We start from the raw sequence: 14,223 nt of genomic DNA, 5'->3' as shown, positions 1-14,223 counted from the left end.
CGGCAGTTGACCCTGTCGAGATATTTCACTCGACCATCATCGAATGCTTACCAGTCACCAATGCGAGTATTGAGAGAGAGACCCAAAACGACCCGACACTGTCTCGGGTCTATGATTTGACAGTGAAGGGATGGCCAGCACATGGCGACCCACTGTTACCAGCATTCTCAGCCAGACGAGAACAGCTGTCCGTCTGTCAAGGAACATTGATGTATGGAACAAGGGTGATTATTCCTCCTAAATTAAGGGAGAGAGCTCTGAAGGAACTGCATGAATGTCATCTGGGGGGAGTCAAGATGAAAAGCCTTGCTAGGGCTTATGTGTGGTGGCCAGGTATCGACAAACAAATAGAGGATCTGACTAAAAGCTGCTCAGGGTGCCAAAAAGTTCAAAACGCACCTCCAATTGCACTGCTGCATCCGTGGGAATGGCCTTCAACCCCATGGCAACGTGTGCATATCGACTTTGCAGGTCCATTCATGGATTCCATGTTTTTGATAGCGGTAGACGCACATTCTAAATGGCCAGAAGTGATTAAGATGTCGACCACTACCTCTGAAAAAACGGTCACAGTTCTAAGAACCATATTTGCAAGGAATGGGTTGCCGGAACAAATATGTTCAGACAACGGACCACAGTTCGTGTCAGAAGAATTCCAGAAATTCATGAAAAAGAATGGGGTGAAACACTATACATCTGCCCCATATCATCCGGCTACCAATGGGTTGGCCGAGAGATTTGTACAAACGTTCAAAAAGGCGATAAAGGCCATGAGCGAAGACAATATTCCACTACAACACAAGGTGGACAATTTCCTGATGGCATATCGAAACGCCACGCATACAGTGACAAATCAAAGCCCTGCCATAATGTTCTATAACAGGAGGTTGCGGTCCCGGTTGGATTTATTAAAACCCAATGTGCGTAGGGAAGTCGAAAACAAGCAATTCCAGCACATAAATAACAAGGCCACTCGGAGTTTCGAAATAGGACAACCATAAATGGCAATCCGGAACAATTCGTGCCCGACAAGGATCCTTGATGTACACGGTAGACATTGGAGAGAACGTAATACGACGTCATGCTGACCAACTTGTGGAATCGAGAACAAGGGTTGACCCCATGTCTACGGCAGAGACACCAGTTGAAGAAGTTATTGAGCCTGTAGCATCTACCTCAGACTCGAACGTACATGATGATGTTCAATCCATAGGAGATCAAATGGATGAGTCACCCCAGCAACGAGAACCAGAGACCCCTGACAGGCGTTATCCGGCCCGGATCAGGAGGCCTCCTCAGAGACTGAATCTTTGAACAGTTTTGTGTGGGGGGCCTGTAAGCTCAGGTATCTGCCTTTTGGCGTCCATTCTAAACACACTGTTCAATCAATGTAACTGCTGATACCCTATGTCTCTCAGATTCATCCAGTCTCTTACTGAGTGTACCGTGTTTGAGGAGAATAATGGGTGTTGCACGGGGAGACTGAGGGGAATTGCATGCAATGATTGAGGGGTGTGAGATGCAGTGTCTGAGGGGAATAGGATGCCCAGATTGAAGTGGGTGGAATGTGGCGACTGAGGGAATTGTTATGAGAAGACTGAGGGAAGTTGTATGAGCCAACAGGGTGGATTGGGATGAGGATTCCGGGGCCAGTTGGATGAGGAGACTGAGGGAAGTTGTATGAGCCAACAGGGTGGATTGGGATGAGGATTCCGGGGCCAGTTGGATGAGGAGACTAAGGGAAGTTGTATGAGCCGACTGGGAGGATTGGGATGAGGATTCCGGGGCCAGTTGGATGAGGAGACTGAGGGTAGTTGGATGTGCCGACTGGGTGGATTGTGATGAGGATTGCGGGGCCAGTTGGATGAGGGGACTGAGGGAAGTTGTGTGAGCCGACTGGGAGGATTGGGATGAGGATTGCGGGGCCAGTTGGATGAGGGGACTGAGGGAAGTTGTATGAGTCGACTGGGAGGATTGGGATGAGGATTGCGGGGCCAGTTGGATGAGGAGACTGAGGGGAGTTGTATGCGTCGACTGGGAGGATTGGGATGAGGATTCCGGGGCCAGTTGGATGAGGGGACTGAGGGAAGTTGTATGAGCCAACAGGGTGGATTGGGATGAGGATTCCGGGGCCAGTTGGATGAGGAGACTGAGGGGAGTTGTATGAGCCGACTGGGTGGATTGGGATGAGGATTGCAGCGCCAGTTGGATGAGGAGACTGAGGGGAGTTGTATGTGCCGACTGGGTGGATTGGGATGAGGATTGCGGGGCCAGTTGGATGAGGAGACTGAGGGGAGTTGTATGAGCCGACTGGGTGGATTGGGATGAGGATTGCAGCGCCAGTTGGATGAGGAGACTGAGGGGAGTTGTATGAGCCGACTGGGTGGATTGGGATGAGGATTCCTGGGCCAGTTGGATGAGGAGACTGAGGGGAGTTGTATGTGCCGACTGGGTGGATTGGGATGAGGATTGCGGGGCCAGTTGGATGAGGGGACTGAGGGAAGTTGTATGAGCCGACTGGGTGGATTGGGATGAGGATTCCGGGGCCAGTTGGATGAGGAGACTGAGGGGAGTTGTATGAGCCGACTGGGTGGATTGGGATGAGGATTGCAGTGCCAGTTGGATGAGGAGACTGAGGGGAGTTGTATGAGCCGACTGGGTGGATTGAGATGAGGATTCCTGGGCCAGTTGGATGAGGAGACTGAGGGAAGTTGGATGTGCCGACTGGGTGGATTGGGATGAGGATTCCGGGGCCAGTTGGATGAGGAGACTGAGGGGAGTTGTATGAGCCGACTGGGTGGATTGGGATGAGGATTGCAGTGCCAGTTGGATGAGGAGACTGAGGGGAGTTGTATGAGCCGACTGGATGGATTGGGATGAGGATTCCTGGGCCAGTTGGATGAGGAGACTGAGGGAAGTTGGATGTGCCGACTGGGAGGATTGGGATGAGGATTGCGGGGCCAGTTGGATGAGGGGACTGAGGGAAGTTGTATGAGCCGACTGGGAGGATTGGGATGAGGATTGCGGGGCCAGTTGGATGAGGGGACTGAGGGGAGTTGTATGAGTCGACTGGGTGGATTGGGATGAGGATTGCGGGGCCAGTTGGATGAGGGGACTGAGGGGAGTTTGATGTGCCGACTGGGTAGATTGGGATGAGGATTGCGGGGCCAGTTGGATGAGGAGACTGAGGGAAGTTGTATGAGCCGACTGGGTGGATTGGGATGAGGATTCCAGCGCCAGTTGGATGAGGAGACTGAGGGAAGTTGTATGAGCCGACTGGGAGGATTGGGATGAGGATTGCGGGGCCAGTTGGATGAGGAGACTGAGAGGTGTGGTATGAGCTGACTGGGAGGATTGGGATGAGGATTCCAGGGCCAGTTGGATGAGGGGACTGAGGGAAGTTGGATGTGCCGACTGGGAGGATTGGGATGAGGATTCCGGGACCAGTTGGATGAGGAGACTGAGAGGAGTTGGATGTGCCGACTGGGAGGATTGGGATGAGGATTCCGGGGCCAGTTGGATGAGGAGACTGAGAGGTGTGGTATGAGGATTTCGATAAGAGTTGGATGTAATAACTGAGCACTGTTCGAAGCAAGTGGTGACATCACATCGGGAGAGGGAACAAAAGCAGACGAGAGAATGGAGGGAAGAGAACGAATATACAGGGAGAGTCGAATAGAGACAAGAGGGGTGAGATAAAACGTGAATAAAAGAGAGGGAAAGGAAAGAGCGAATGCAAAAACCTATGAAAGAGAGCATGGAATAGAGGGGAGCAAGAGTTCTAAATACATCCCGTGACCTGCGCTGAACTCTCAGCGTGTTTAGCTTTTGAAGTTGTGCCTGTTGTTTTTAGATATTCAGTACCAGCGGATTGATGTGCAGATCACTTCGATGACAGAACTCGATGCTGAAACAGCGAAGAGTATCGCTGTGGAGAGGGTGAGAGACTGCACTGAACTGAGAGCAAACACAGGGCGACAACAGATCCTCCCTCTCGCTGTCTGAATTCACTGATGGCCATCAACACATCAGATATGTAACCAGCTCCACTTCCCCCTCTGGATATCATTCTGTCACCCAGACCACCTCATTCATGGGGCTGTGGTAAATAGCAGGTCGAGGGGCTGAATGGCCTTCTCCTGTTCCTGTGTAGCAGGCTGTGGAAGGGCTGAATGGCCTCCTCTTGTTCCTGTATAACAGGCTCTAGGAGCTGGATGGCCTCCTCCTGTTCCTGTGTAGCAGGCTCTAGGGGCTGGATGGCGTCCTCCTGTTCCTGTGTAACAGGCTGGAGGGGCTGAATGGCTTGCTGAGGGTAAGATCAATTCGCTTTGTCGATAATTTCCTCTGTCTGTCACTCTCTCTCTCTCCATCTGTCTCTTCTCTCTGTATGTCGCTGTTTCTCTGTTTCTCTCCCATTCTATGTCTCACTGTCTGTCTCTCTCTCCCCTGTCTCTCACTTTCTCTCTCTCTGTCTCTCTCTCACTGTTTCTCGCACACTCCCTCTTTATCTATCTCTGCCTTTCTCTCTCATTCGCAGTCTCTCTCTGTCTATCTTTCTCTATCTTTCTCATACACAATTTTTCTGTCTGTCTCTCTCATTCGCTGTCTCTATCTTTCTCTTTTTCCTTCTGACACTGTCTCTCTCTGTCTATCTTTATCACTCTGTCCCTGTCTTTCTCTCTCATACACTCTATTTCTCTGTCTCGACCTCTCTCTGTATCTGTCTCTCTCTCATCTCTCTCTCTCTGTTTCTAACACACTCTCTATCTCTCCCACTCAATCTGTCTCTGTCTTTCTCTCTGTCACTGTCTCTCTCTGTCTATCTCTCTGTCCCTGACTTTCTCTCATACACTGTATCTCTGTCTATCTCTCGTTCTCTGTCACTGTCTCTCGCTGTCTATCTATCTCATTCTTTCTCTGTCTCTCTCTGTCATTGTCTCTCTCTCTATCTCTCATACACTGTCACTCTCTTTCTGCCTCACTCTATCTTTCTCTGTCGATCTCACTTCCCTCCCCATCCTTGCTGCAACACTCATCCTTTCTCCTGTCTGTGATGCAGGTTAAGCTGATGTTGAAGGATCAATGTGCAAACGAGGAGTTCGATTTGAGTGCAGATGACTTTGAGTGCTCGGTTGTGGAAGAATGAAGGCGACCGACCGTGTCAGCGAGTGCCCGGAGCCCGTGAGCCCGTCTCCGTGTGTTTCACAGCCTCGCTCGATTACGGCTCTGCCTCACCTTCAACTTGTTTAGCCCATGGAAACTCTCAGCAAAGGGTTAATCTCCAACTAGACATGTGCTATTCTTATATCGCTACTGATTCCTCTTCATACTGCAGGGCTGTGGGAGCTTGTAGCCTTTGCTGTGTTAAATACCATCCCATTTTTAAGTAGTGACCACTGGACTGCTGAACCAAGGCTGACCCGACAGCTCTGGCCCGGTTCAGGAGGAAGTGATCTCCTGCTTAATGAGGGAATTTCATTGAAGATCTACCATTGTGTAGAGGATCCTAAGCTTCAGGGAGCTGTCAGCACTGATATCAGGTGTAAGGGCAACAGATAGTCCTGGTAAAAGGAGAATCTCCGGGTAGATATCAACTTTTTAATTGGGGTTTCAGCAGAGTGGGGGAAATAGTTGCTTCCGGACTTTGCAGAATCAAACATTTAATTATAAGTAAAGTTTGTATTTGGTAGAATAGCGATAATGTGTGACAAAAGCTAAATGCTTGATAACATAACGAAGTAAATAAGTTATACCGTGCTCATGAGCCCAGTGGAAAAAGTAAGGAAACCAGCTTTATTAACTGAAGTTACTGTTAAGGGGCGTGTCCTGTGAGATTCTCCTTATCTGGAGTTTTATTCCTGAGAAAGTGGAAAGCGAGTTGTTTCCATCTTCACTCGCGTCAATCAATAGAAGTGTTGTAAAATTACCCATTGGTCACCATTCTGTAGTGTAAAGGTGGAAAACTGCACACGTGAGCCAGACATGGTCAGGGCTGTATAACTTCCATTGATGGACATTTAGACAAGAAAACCTGTAGCTTACAAACGTATGAATAAAGTGGCAGACGGTAATGAGGATTTGGATTGCAATGGTTTGAAGGGCCAGAATACTGAGCTCAGAACTGTAATGCTTTTGAGTCGCTGATCATCGGGTGTCTTTGTAAGCCCGATCTTTTTAGTGTATGCTCTGTATGCTCAATAAATCTATGAACTCTTAATCTGAACGTTTCAAGTAGCTTATTCATCTTGGAGAACTGGCTTGATCATCTGATCATGACAAACCTGTGTTTTTCCGGTAAGGAACGCTCTCTATTAGGTGACTGATGAAGGCTGGGATCAGATGGAATTCTACAGTAACTGGTGGGCCTGTCCCGCATTCCCAGAACCTCGTGCTGCTCCATTGTATTCCACTCAGTGCGGACACCTTGGACAATCCATCTCACTCAAGGAGTTAATAGGAACATAGGATCACGAGTAGGTGGTTCAGTCCATCGAGCCTGTTCCCACATTCAATGAGATCATGGCCCATCTGTATCTTAACTCCATTGACCCGCCTTGGTTCCATGTCCATTAATAAACTTACCCAATACAAGTCTCAGTTTTGAATTTTGCAATTGACCTCCAGTCCCAACAGTTCTTTTGGGGGAGGGAGTTCCAGATTTCCACTTACTTTTGTCTAAATAAGTGCTTCCTGAAGTCACCACTGAACGGCCTAGCTCCAATTGTTGCTGTAATGCCTCCTTGTGCTGGATTCCCTTCATCAGGGGAAATAGTTTCTCCTTATCTACCATATCAACTCCTTTAATCATCTTAAACTCCTCATTTAGATAAGCTCTCAATCTTCTACATACACTTGAGGGAATAAAAGTCTAGTCTGTGCAACCCATCCTCATCATTTACCCATTTTAGCCCCGGTATCATTCTAGGGAATCTGCGCTGCACCCACTCCAAGGCCAATATATCCTTCCTGAGGTGCCGTGACCAGAACTGAACACAGTTACTCCAGATGGGTCCTGACCAGAGCTTCATACAAATGTAGCACAAACTTCCACCCCTGTATTCCAGCCCCCTTTGAGATACAGGCCAATATTCCATTAGCCTTGTAATTATTTTACCACCAAATGAATCTGGGCTATTGTTATTTCAGCGAGCAGTAGGTCAGTCTATGGAACAGGCGCCCCAGGGACATGTAGGAAGGAGATATTCCCTGCACTTTACGGAGATTTCTTTCACGGATAGTGTATGAGTAACTTGAGGCATGACATGCGTTGAGTTACAGCTTGCCATAAACAGAGGGACAACCACTAAAGATAAGATAAGAGTATATATAAATTATATGAAAGTATATTTATACACTCAGGGATATATCTGTTTATACACTGTATGGATAGATCTGTATTTTGTGAACAAACATGAATGTTTTCCGATGCTTTGGCAACATAAGATGTAACTTGTCATGCCAATAAAGCGATTTGAATTGAATTGAGTGTAGTGGGGATTTGGAGGAACTGGTGACTTTGGAACTATGCTTCCCAAAGCTCTCCACCACTGGGGGGTTTACTCATCTCATGTTTGGGTCTGTTGTAAGCTAATTGAAAGGAGATTGATTGCTGCACTTAATCAACAACTGCATTATCGTTGTATCCTGCGCCTACCAGGATCGGAGAAGGTGAACTCGATTGACCTCAGTCATTGTTCATCCAGCAATGCCAATAGAATGGACCTGATTCGGCCTCGGTCTATTTCAGATGGGGAATGAAGTCCCTGGCGTTCCTTCAACAGACCACTCTGTATTGTCTTTCTGCAGGCCTCCACCCAGTTACCCAGCTCGCCCGTAAGCTGATCTTAGTAGTCAATGTGAATCCTGCTCTCCTTTCCAGCTCGTTTCCAAATATTGCAAGAGTGACTAGAGTCATACCTAGCATAAAGGAAGATGGCTGTGGTTATTGGAGGTCAATCATCTGAGCCCGAGGACATTGCTGCTGGAGTTCCTCAGGGCAGTGTCCTAGACCCAACCATCTTCAGGTGTTTCATCAATGACCTTCCGTACATCATAAGGACATAAGTGGGTATGATTGCTGATGACTGCGCAGAGTTTACTGCCATTTGCAACTCCTCAGAGAACTAAGCAGTCCGTGCCCAAATGCAGCAAGAAGGGCACAACATTCAGGCTGGAGCTGATAGGTGGCAAGTAACGAGGGAGTGTCCAACGACAGCCCCTTGACATTCAATGGAATTACCTTCGTTGTATCCCCCACCATCAACGTCCTGGGGGTTACAATTGACCAGAAACTTAACTGAAACAGCCACATAAATAATATGGGTACAAGAACAGGTCAGAGGTTAGGTATTCTGCGACAAGTGACTCATCACGTCACTCACCAAAATCTTTTTCACCTTTTACAAGACAAATGTCAGGAGTGTGATGGAATACGCTCCACTTGCCTGGATGAGAGCAGCTCCAAAAACATTCAAGAAGCTGGACACATAAGAACATAAGAAATAGGAGCAGGAGAAGGCCATACGGCCCCTCGGGCCTGCTCCGCCATTCAATAGGATCATGGCTGATCTGAATCTAGACTCACGTCCACTTCCCTGCCCTCTCCCCGTAACCCCTAATTCCCTTACCTGCTAGGAAACTGTCTATCTCCATTTTAAATTTATTTAATGTTGCAGCTTCCACAGCTCTCTGGGGTAGCAAATTCCATAGATTTACTACCCTCCGAGTGAAGAAGTTTCTCCTCATCTCAGTTTTGAAAGGGCAGCCCCTTATTCTAAGATTATGCCCCCTAGTTCTAGTCTCACCCATCAGTGGAAACATCCTCACCGCATCCACCCGATCAAGCCCCCTCACAATCTTATATGTTTCGATAAGATCGCCTCTCATTCTTCTGAATTCCAATGAATAGAGTCCCAACCTACTCAACCTTTCCTCATACGTCAACCCCCTCATCTCCGGAATCAACCGAGTGAACCTTCTCTGAACCGCCTCGAGAGCAAGTATATATTTTCTTAAATATGGAAACCAAAACTGCACGCAGTATTCCAGGTGTGGCCTCACCAATACCCTGTATAACTGCAGCAAGACTTCCCTGTTTTTATACTCCATCCCCCTTGCAATAAAAGCCAAGATTCCATTGGCCTTCCTGATCACCTGCTGCACCTGCATACTAACTTTTTGTGTTTCATGCACCAGGACCCCCAGATCCCTTTGTACTGTAGCACTTTGCAGTTTCTCTCCATTTAGATAATAACTTGCTCTTTGATTTTTTCTGCCAAGGTGCATAACCTCACTCCTTCCAACCATGGCCCAGTAATTCCTGTCGGGGGCTTGCCGCGCGTGCAAGCCCCCGATGTGCACTTACCCGGCGCGCCGACATCTGAAACCTGGCCCGCAGTGGATTTCCTGTCAGTGGCCAGGTTCTGATCTCGGCGCGCTGTGCTAACCTGACCCAGCGGCGCAGTTAGTGCGATGTGCCGGCTGGGATCAGGTGAGCACTGTTCAGCCAATCAGGGGAGGGGAAACTTCATTCATAAGTTTGATAGTAAAGACTGTCAAACTCATGAAAAGTACGGCACCCCAAAACACTACTTAAACTTTAAATAACATTTTAAAAAGCATCCCAATAATTAAATTAACTATGAATAACTTTAAAAAACTATTTTAAACAATTAATCAAATTTTTGAAAAAAATTAATTTTTAAAAAATAGGGTCTAAAACTAAACTTACCTTACTGTAGATTCTTTAAAATAATAAACCTGTGGGAAAAAAAATTCTAAATTGTATTAAAATACCACTTACCTGTAAAACTAAGTACTTACGTGTGGTTTTTCAATGCGTAAAAACCAGCCCTTTACAAATGCGCAAATCTGTAAAAATACAGGAAATCCAAGTCGCACGCGCTGCCCAATACCGCGCATGCGTTCAGCCTCTTAACCCCTTGGGTCAGAGGACAGGAAATGCCGGTTTTCAGCGCATGCGCTGTGCATGCTGAAAACTGGCAATTCCTCCTGGCACACGCGTGAGTACCCCGTCCGTACTCATGCGTTGTGACAGGAATTACTGGGCCATTATATTGCATCTGCCAAATCTCTGCCCACTCACTTAGCCTATCTATGTCCTTTTGCAGGTTTTTTATGTCCTCCTCACTCACTGCTTCCCCTCCCATCTTTGTATCGTCGGCAAACATGGATATGTTGCACTCGGTCCCTTCCTCCAAATCGTTAATATAGATTGTAAAGAGTTGGGGTCCCAGCACTGACCCCTGCAGAACACCACTGGTTACTGATTGCCAGCCCGAGAACGAACCATTTATCCCAACTCTTTGTTTTCTGTTAGATTGCCAATCTTCCACCCATGCCAGTATATTACCCCCAATCCCGTGATTTTTTATCTTGACCAGTAATCTTTTGTGTGGTACCTTGTCAAATGCCTTTTGGAAGTCCAAATACACTACATCCACTGGTTCCCCTTTATCCACCCTGTATGTTGCATCCTCAAAGAATTCGAGCAAATTTGTCAAACATGACTTCCCCTTCGTAAAACCATGCTGACTCTGTCCTATTAAATTATGTTTATCCAAATGCTCTGTTACTGTTTCCTTAATAATGGACTCCAACATTTTGCCAACCACAGATGTTAGGCTAACTGGTCTATAGTTTCCAGCTTTTTGTCTTCTTCCCTTCTTAAATAAGGGTGTTACATTAGCAGTTTTCCAATCTGCCGGGAACTTTCCTGAGTCCAGGGAGTTCTGGGAAATGATCACCAATGCATCCACAATCCCTACCGCCACTTCTCTCAAGACCCTAGGATGTAGGCCATCAGGTCCGGGGGATTTGTCCGCCTTAAGTCCCATTATTTTACTGAGTACCATCTCCTTAGTGATTTTAATCGTGCTTAGCTCCTCCCCCACCATTGCCCCCCGTTGTCCATCCAGGACAAGGCAGCCTGATTGATTGGCTCCCCATCCCTCAAAATAAACATTCACTCACTCCACCACCAGCACACCGTGGATGCAGTGTGTCCCAACTACAAGATGAATTGCAACAAATAGCCAAAGCTTCTTCGGCTGCACCTCCCAAACTCACGACATCTACCACCTAGATGGACAAGGGCAGAAAGCACATGGGAACACCACCATCTCCAAGCTCCCCTCCAAGTCACACACCCTGACTTGGAAATATATCGCCGTTACTTCATCATCTCTGGGTCAAAATCTTTTAACACTCCCTCCACAGCCACCCCACCATTACAGCACAGTGGACAGCAGTGGCCTACCACCATCTTCTAAAGTGCAATTGTGGATGGGCAATAAATCATGGCCTTGCCAGTGACGCCCACATCCAGTGATTGAAAAAGAAAATCTGGAAACAAAACAGCTCCCAGCATAGTTCGGCTGGGGCACAGCACGATTCAAATCATTGCCAATCCCGGTTACCCCGCTCCTGGCATCCAAATTTGGACAGGCTCAGCTTCTTTCTCCGAGAAGTCAATGATTATACCCGCAGGTGATGGTAAGACCGTATGGTTTATTAAATTAGAGACACGTCCACCATATCAGAGTCACTTCCCCCCATATCAGAGAAACATCCCCCATATCAGCGACACATTCCCCATATCAGAGACACATTCTCCCCAAATCAGAGACACAACCCCCCAAATCAGAGACACATACCTCATATCAGAGACACATCCCCCCCATATCAGAGACACATACTCCCATATCAGAGACACATCCCCCCATGTCAGAGACACAACCCACCATATCAGAGACACATCCCCCATATCAGAGACACATCCCCCCATGTCAGAGACACAACCCACCATATCAGAAACACATCCCCCATATCAGAGACACATCCCCCCATATCGGAGACACATCCCCCATATCAGTGTCGCATCCTCCCATATCAGAGACACATCCCCACATATCAGAGACACATCCCCCCATATCAGAGACACATCCCCCCCATATCAGAGACCCATCCCCCATATCAGTGACACATCCTCCCATATCAAAGACACTTCCTCCCATATCAGAGACCCATCCCCCATATCAGTGACACATCTCACTATATCAGTGACACATCCCCCCGATATCAGAGACACATCCCCCATATCAGTGACACATCCCCCCCATAGCAGAGACACATCGCCCATTTCAGTGACACATCCCCCATATGAGTGTCACATCCCCCATATCAAGGACACAGCCCCCCATAACAGAAACAAATCCTCCCATATCAGAGAAACATTCCCCATATCAGAGAGCCACCCCCCATAACAGAGACACATCCCCCCATATCAGACACACATCCCCATATCAGAGGCCCATCCCCCATATCAGAGACACATCGCCCCATATCACAGACACATCCCCCCATATCAGAGTCACATCCCCCCCATATAAGAGACACAACCCCACGTATCAGTGACACATCCCTCATATCCGAGGCACATCCCCCATATCAGAGACACATCACCCATATTAGAGACAAATCCCACCATATCAGAAACACATCCCCCCATATCAGAGACACATCCCCCCCATATCACAGAAACATCCCACATATCACAGACACATCCCTCATATCAGAGAAACAACTCCCATATCAGAGACACATCCCCCATATCAGAGAAACTTCCGCCATATCAGATACACATCCCCACCATATCAGAGACACATCCCCCCATATCAGAGACACAACCCACCATATCAGAGGCACACCCCCGCCGTATCAGGGACACTTACCACCATATCCGGGACCCATCCCTCATATCAGAGACACATCCCCGCATATCAGAGTCAAATCCCCTATATCAGAGACATATCACCCCATATCAGAGACACATCCTCCCATATCAGGGAAACAACCTCACATATCAGAGACACATCCCCCATATCCAGAGACACATCCCCATATCAGAGACACATCCCCCCATGTCAGAGACACAACCCACCATATCAGAAACACATCCCCCATATCAGAGACACATCCCCCCATATCGGAGACACATCCCCCATATCAGTGTCGCATCCTCCCATATCAGAGACACATCCCCACATATCAGAGACACATCCCCCTATATCAGAGACACATCCCCCCCATATCAGAGACCCATCCCCCATATCAGTGACACATCCTCCCATATCAAAGACACTTCCTCCCATATCAGAGACCCATCCCCCATATCAGTGACACATCTCACTATATCAGTGACACATCCCCCCGATATCAGAGACACATCCCCCATATCAGTGACACATCCCCCCCATAGCAGAGACACATCGCCCATTTCAGTGACACATCCCCCATATGAGTGTCACATCCCCCATATCAAGGACACAGCCCCCCATAACAGAAACAAATCCTCCCATATCAGAGAAACATTCCCCATATCAGAGAGCCACCCCCCATAACAGAGACACATCCCCCCATATCAGACACACATCCCCATATCAGAGGCCCATCCCCCATATCAGAGACACATCGCCCCATATCACAGACACATCCCCCCATATCAGAGTCACATCCCCCCCATATAAGAGACACAACCCCACGTATCAGTGACACATCCCTCATATCCGAGGCACATCCCCCATATCAGAGAAACATCACCCATATTAGAGACAAATCCCACCATATCAGAAACACATCCCCCCATATCAGAGACACATCCCCCCCATATCACAGAAACATCCCACATATCACAGACACATCCCTCATATCAGAGAAACAACTCCCATATCAGAGACACATCCCCCATATCAGAGAAACTTCCGCCATATCAGATACACATCCCCACCATATCAGAGACACATCCCCCCATATCAGAGACACAACCCACCATATCAGAGGCACACCCCCGCCGTATCAGGGACACTTACCGCCATATCCGGGACCCATCCCTCATATCAGAGACACATCCCCGCATATCAGAGTCAAATCCCCTATATCAGAGACATATCACCCCATATCAGAGACACATCCTCCCATATCAGGGAAACAACCTCACATATCAGAGACACATCCCCCATATCCAGAGACACATCCCCATATCAGAGACACCTCCTCCATATCAGGGTCACATCCCCCATATCATAGACAGATCCCCCATATAAGAAACACATTCCCCCATAAGAGACACCTTCTCCCATATCAGAGTCACATCCCTCCATATCAAAGACATATCCCACCATATCAGACACACATCCCCCCATA

General features: G+C 47.8%; 1 protein-coding gene across 1 annotated transcript in view; it reads left to right on the top strand.

The window, feature by feature from the left end:
- Window positions 1-6,217, top strand: part of LOC147091461 (uncharacterized) — a 76,139-nt gene extending 69,922 nt beyond the window's left edge. Inside the window, exons 8-9 of the mRNA XM_085976806.1 lie at window positions 3,854-3,939; window positions 5,060-6,217. Coding sequence (XP_085832932.1) covers window positions 3,854-3,939; window positions 5,060-5,146 — 173 coding nt within the window. The 3' untranslated portion in view covers window positions 5,147-6,217. The remainder of the gene's footprint in view (window positions 1-3,853; window positions 3,940-5,059) is intronic.
- The last annotated feature ends 8,006 nt before the right edge of the window (window positions 6,218-14,223 follow it).

The sequence above is a fragment of the Somniosus microcephalus genome, unplaced genomic scaffold (assembly GCF_052327205.1).
Source record: "Somniosus microcephalus isolate GS21.2 unplaced genomic scaffold, FLI_Smic_1.0 unresolved_chr3, whole genome shotgun sequence".
In the NCBI taxonomy this organism is placed as follows: Eukaryota; Metazoa; Chordata; class Chondrichthyes; order Squaliformes; family Somniosidae; genus Somniosus; species Somniosus microcephalus.
This window is presented reverse-complemented; position numbering and strand designations above follow the sequence as displayed.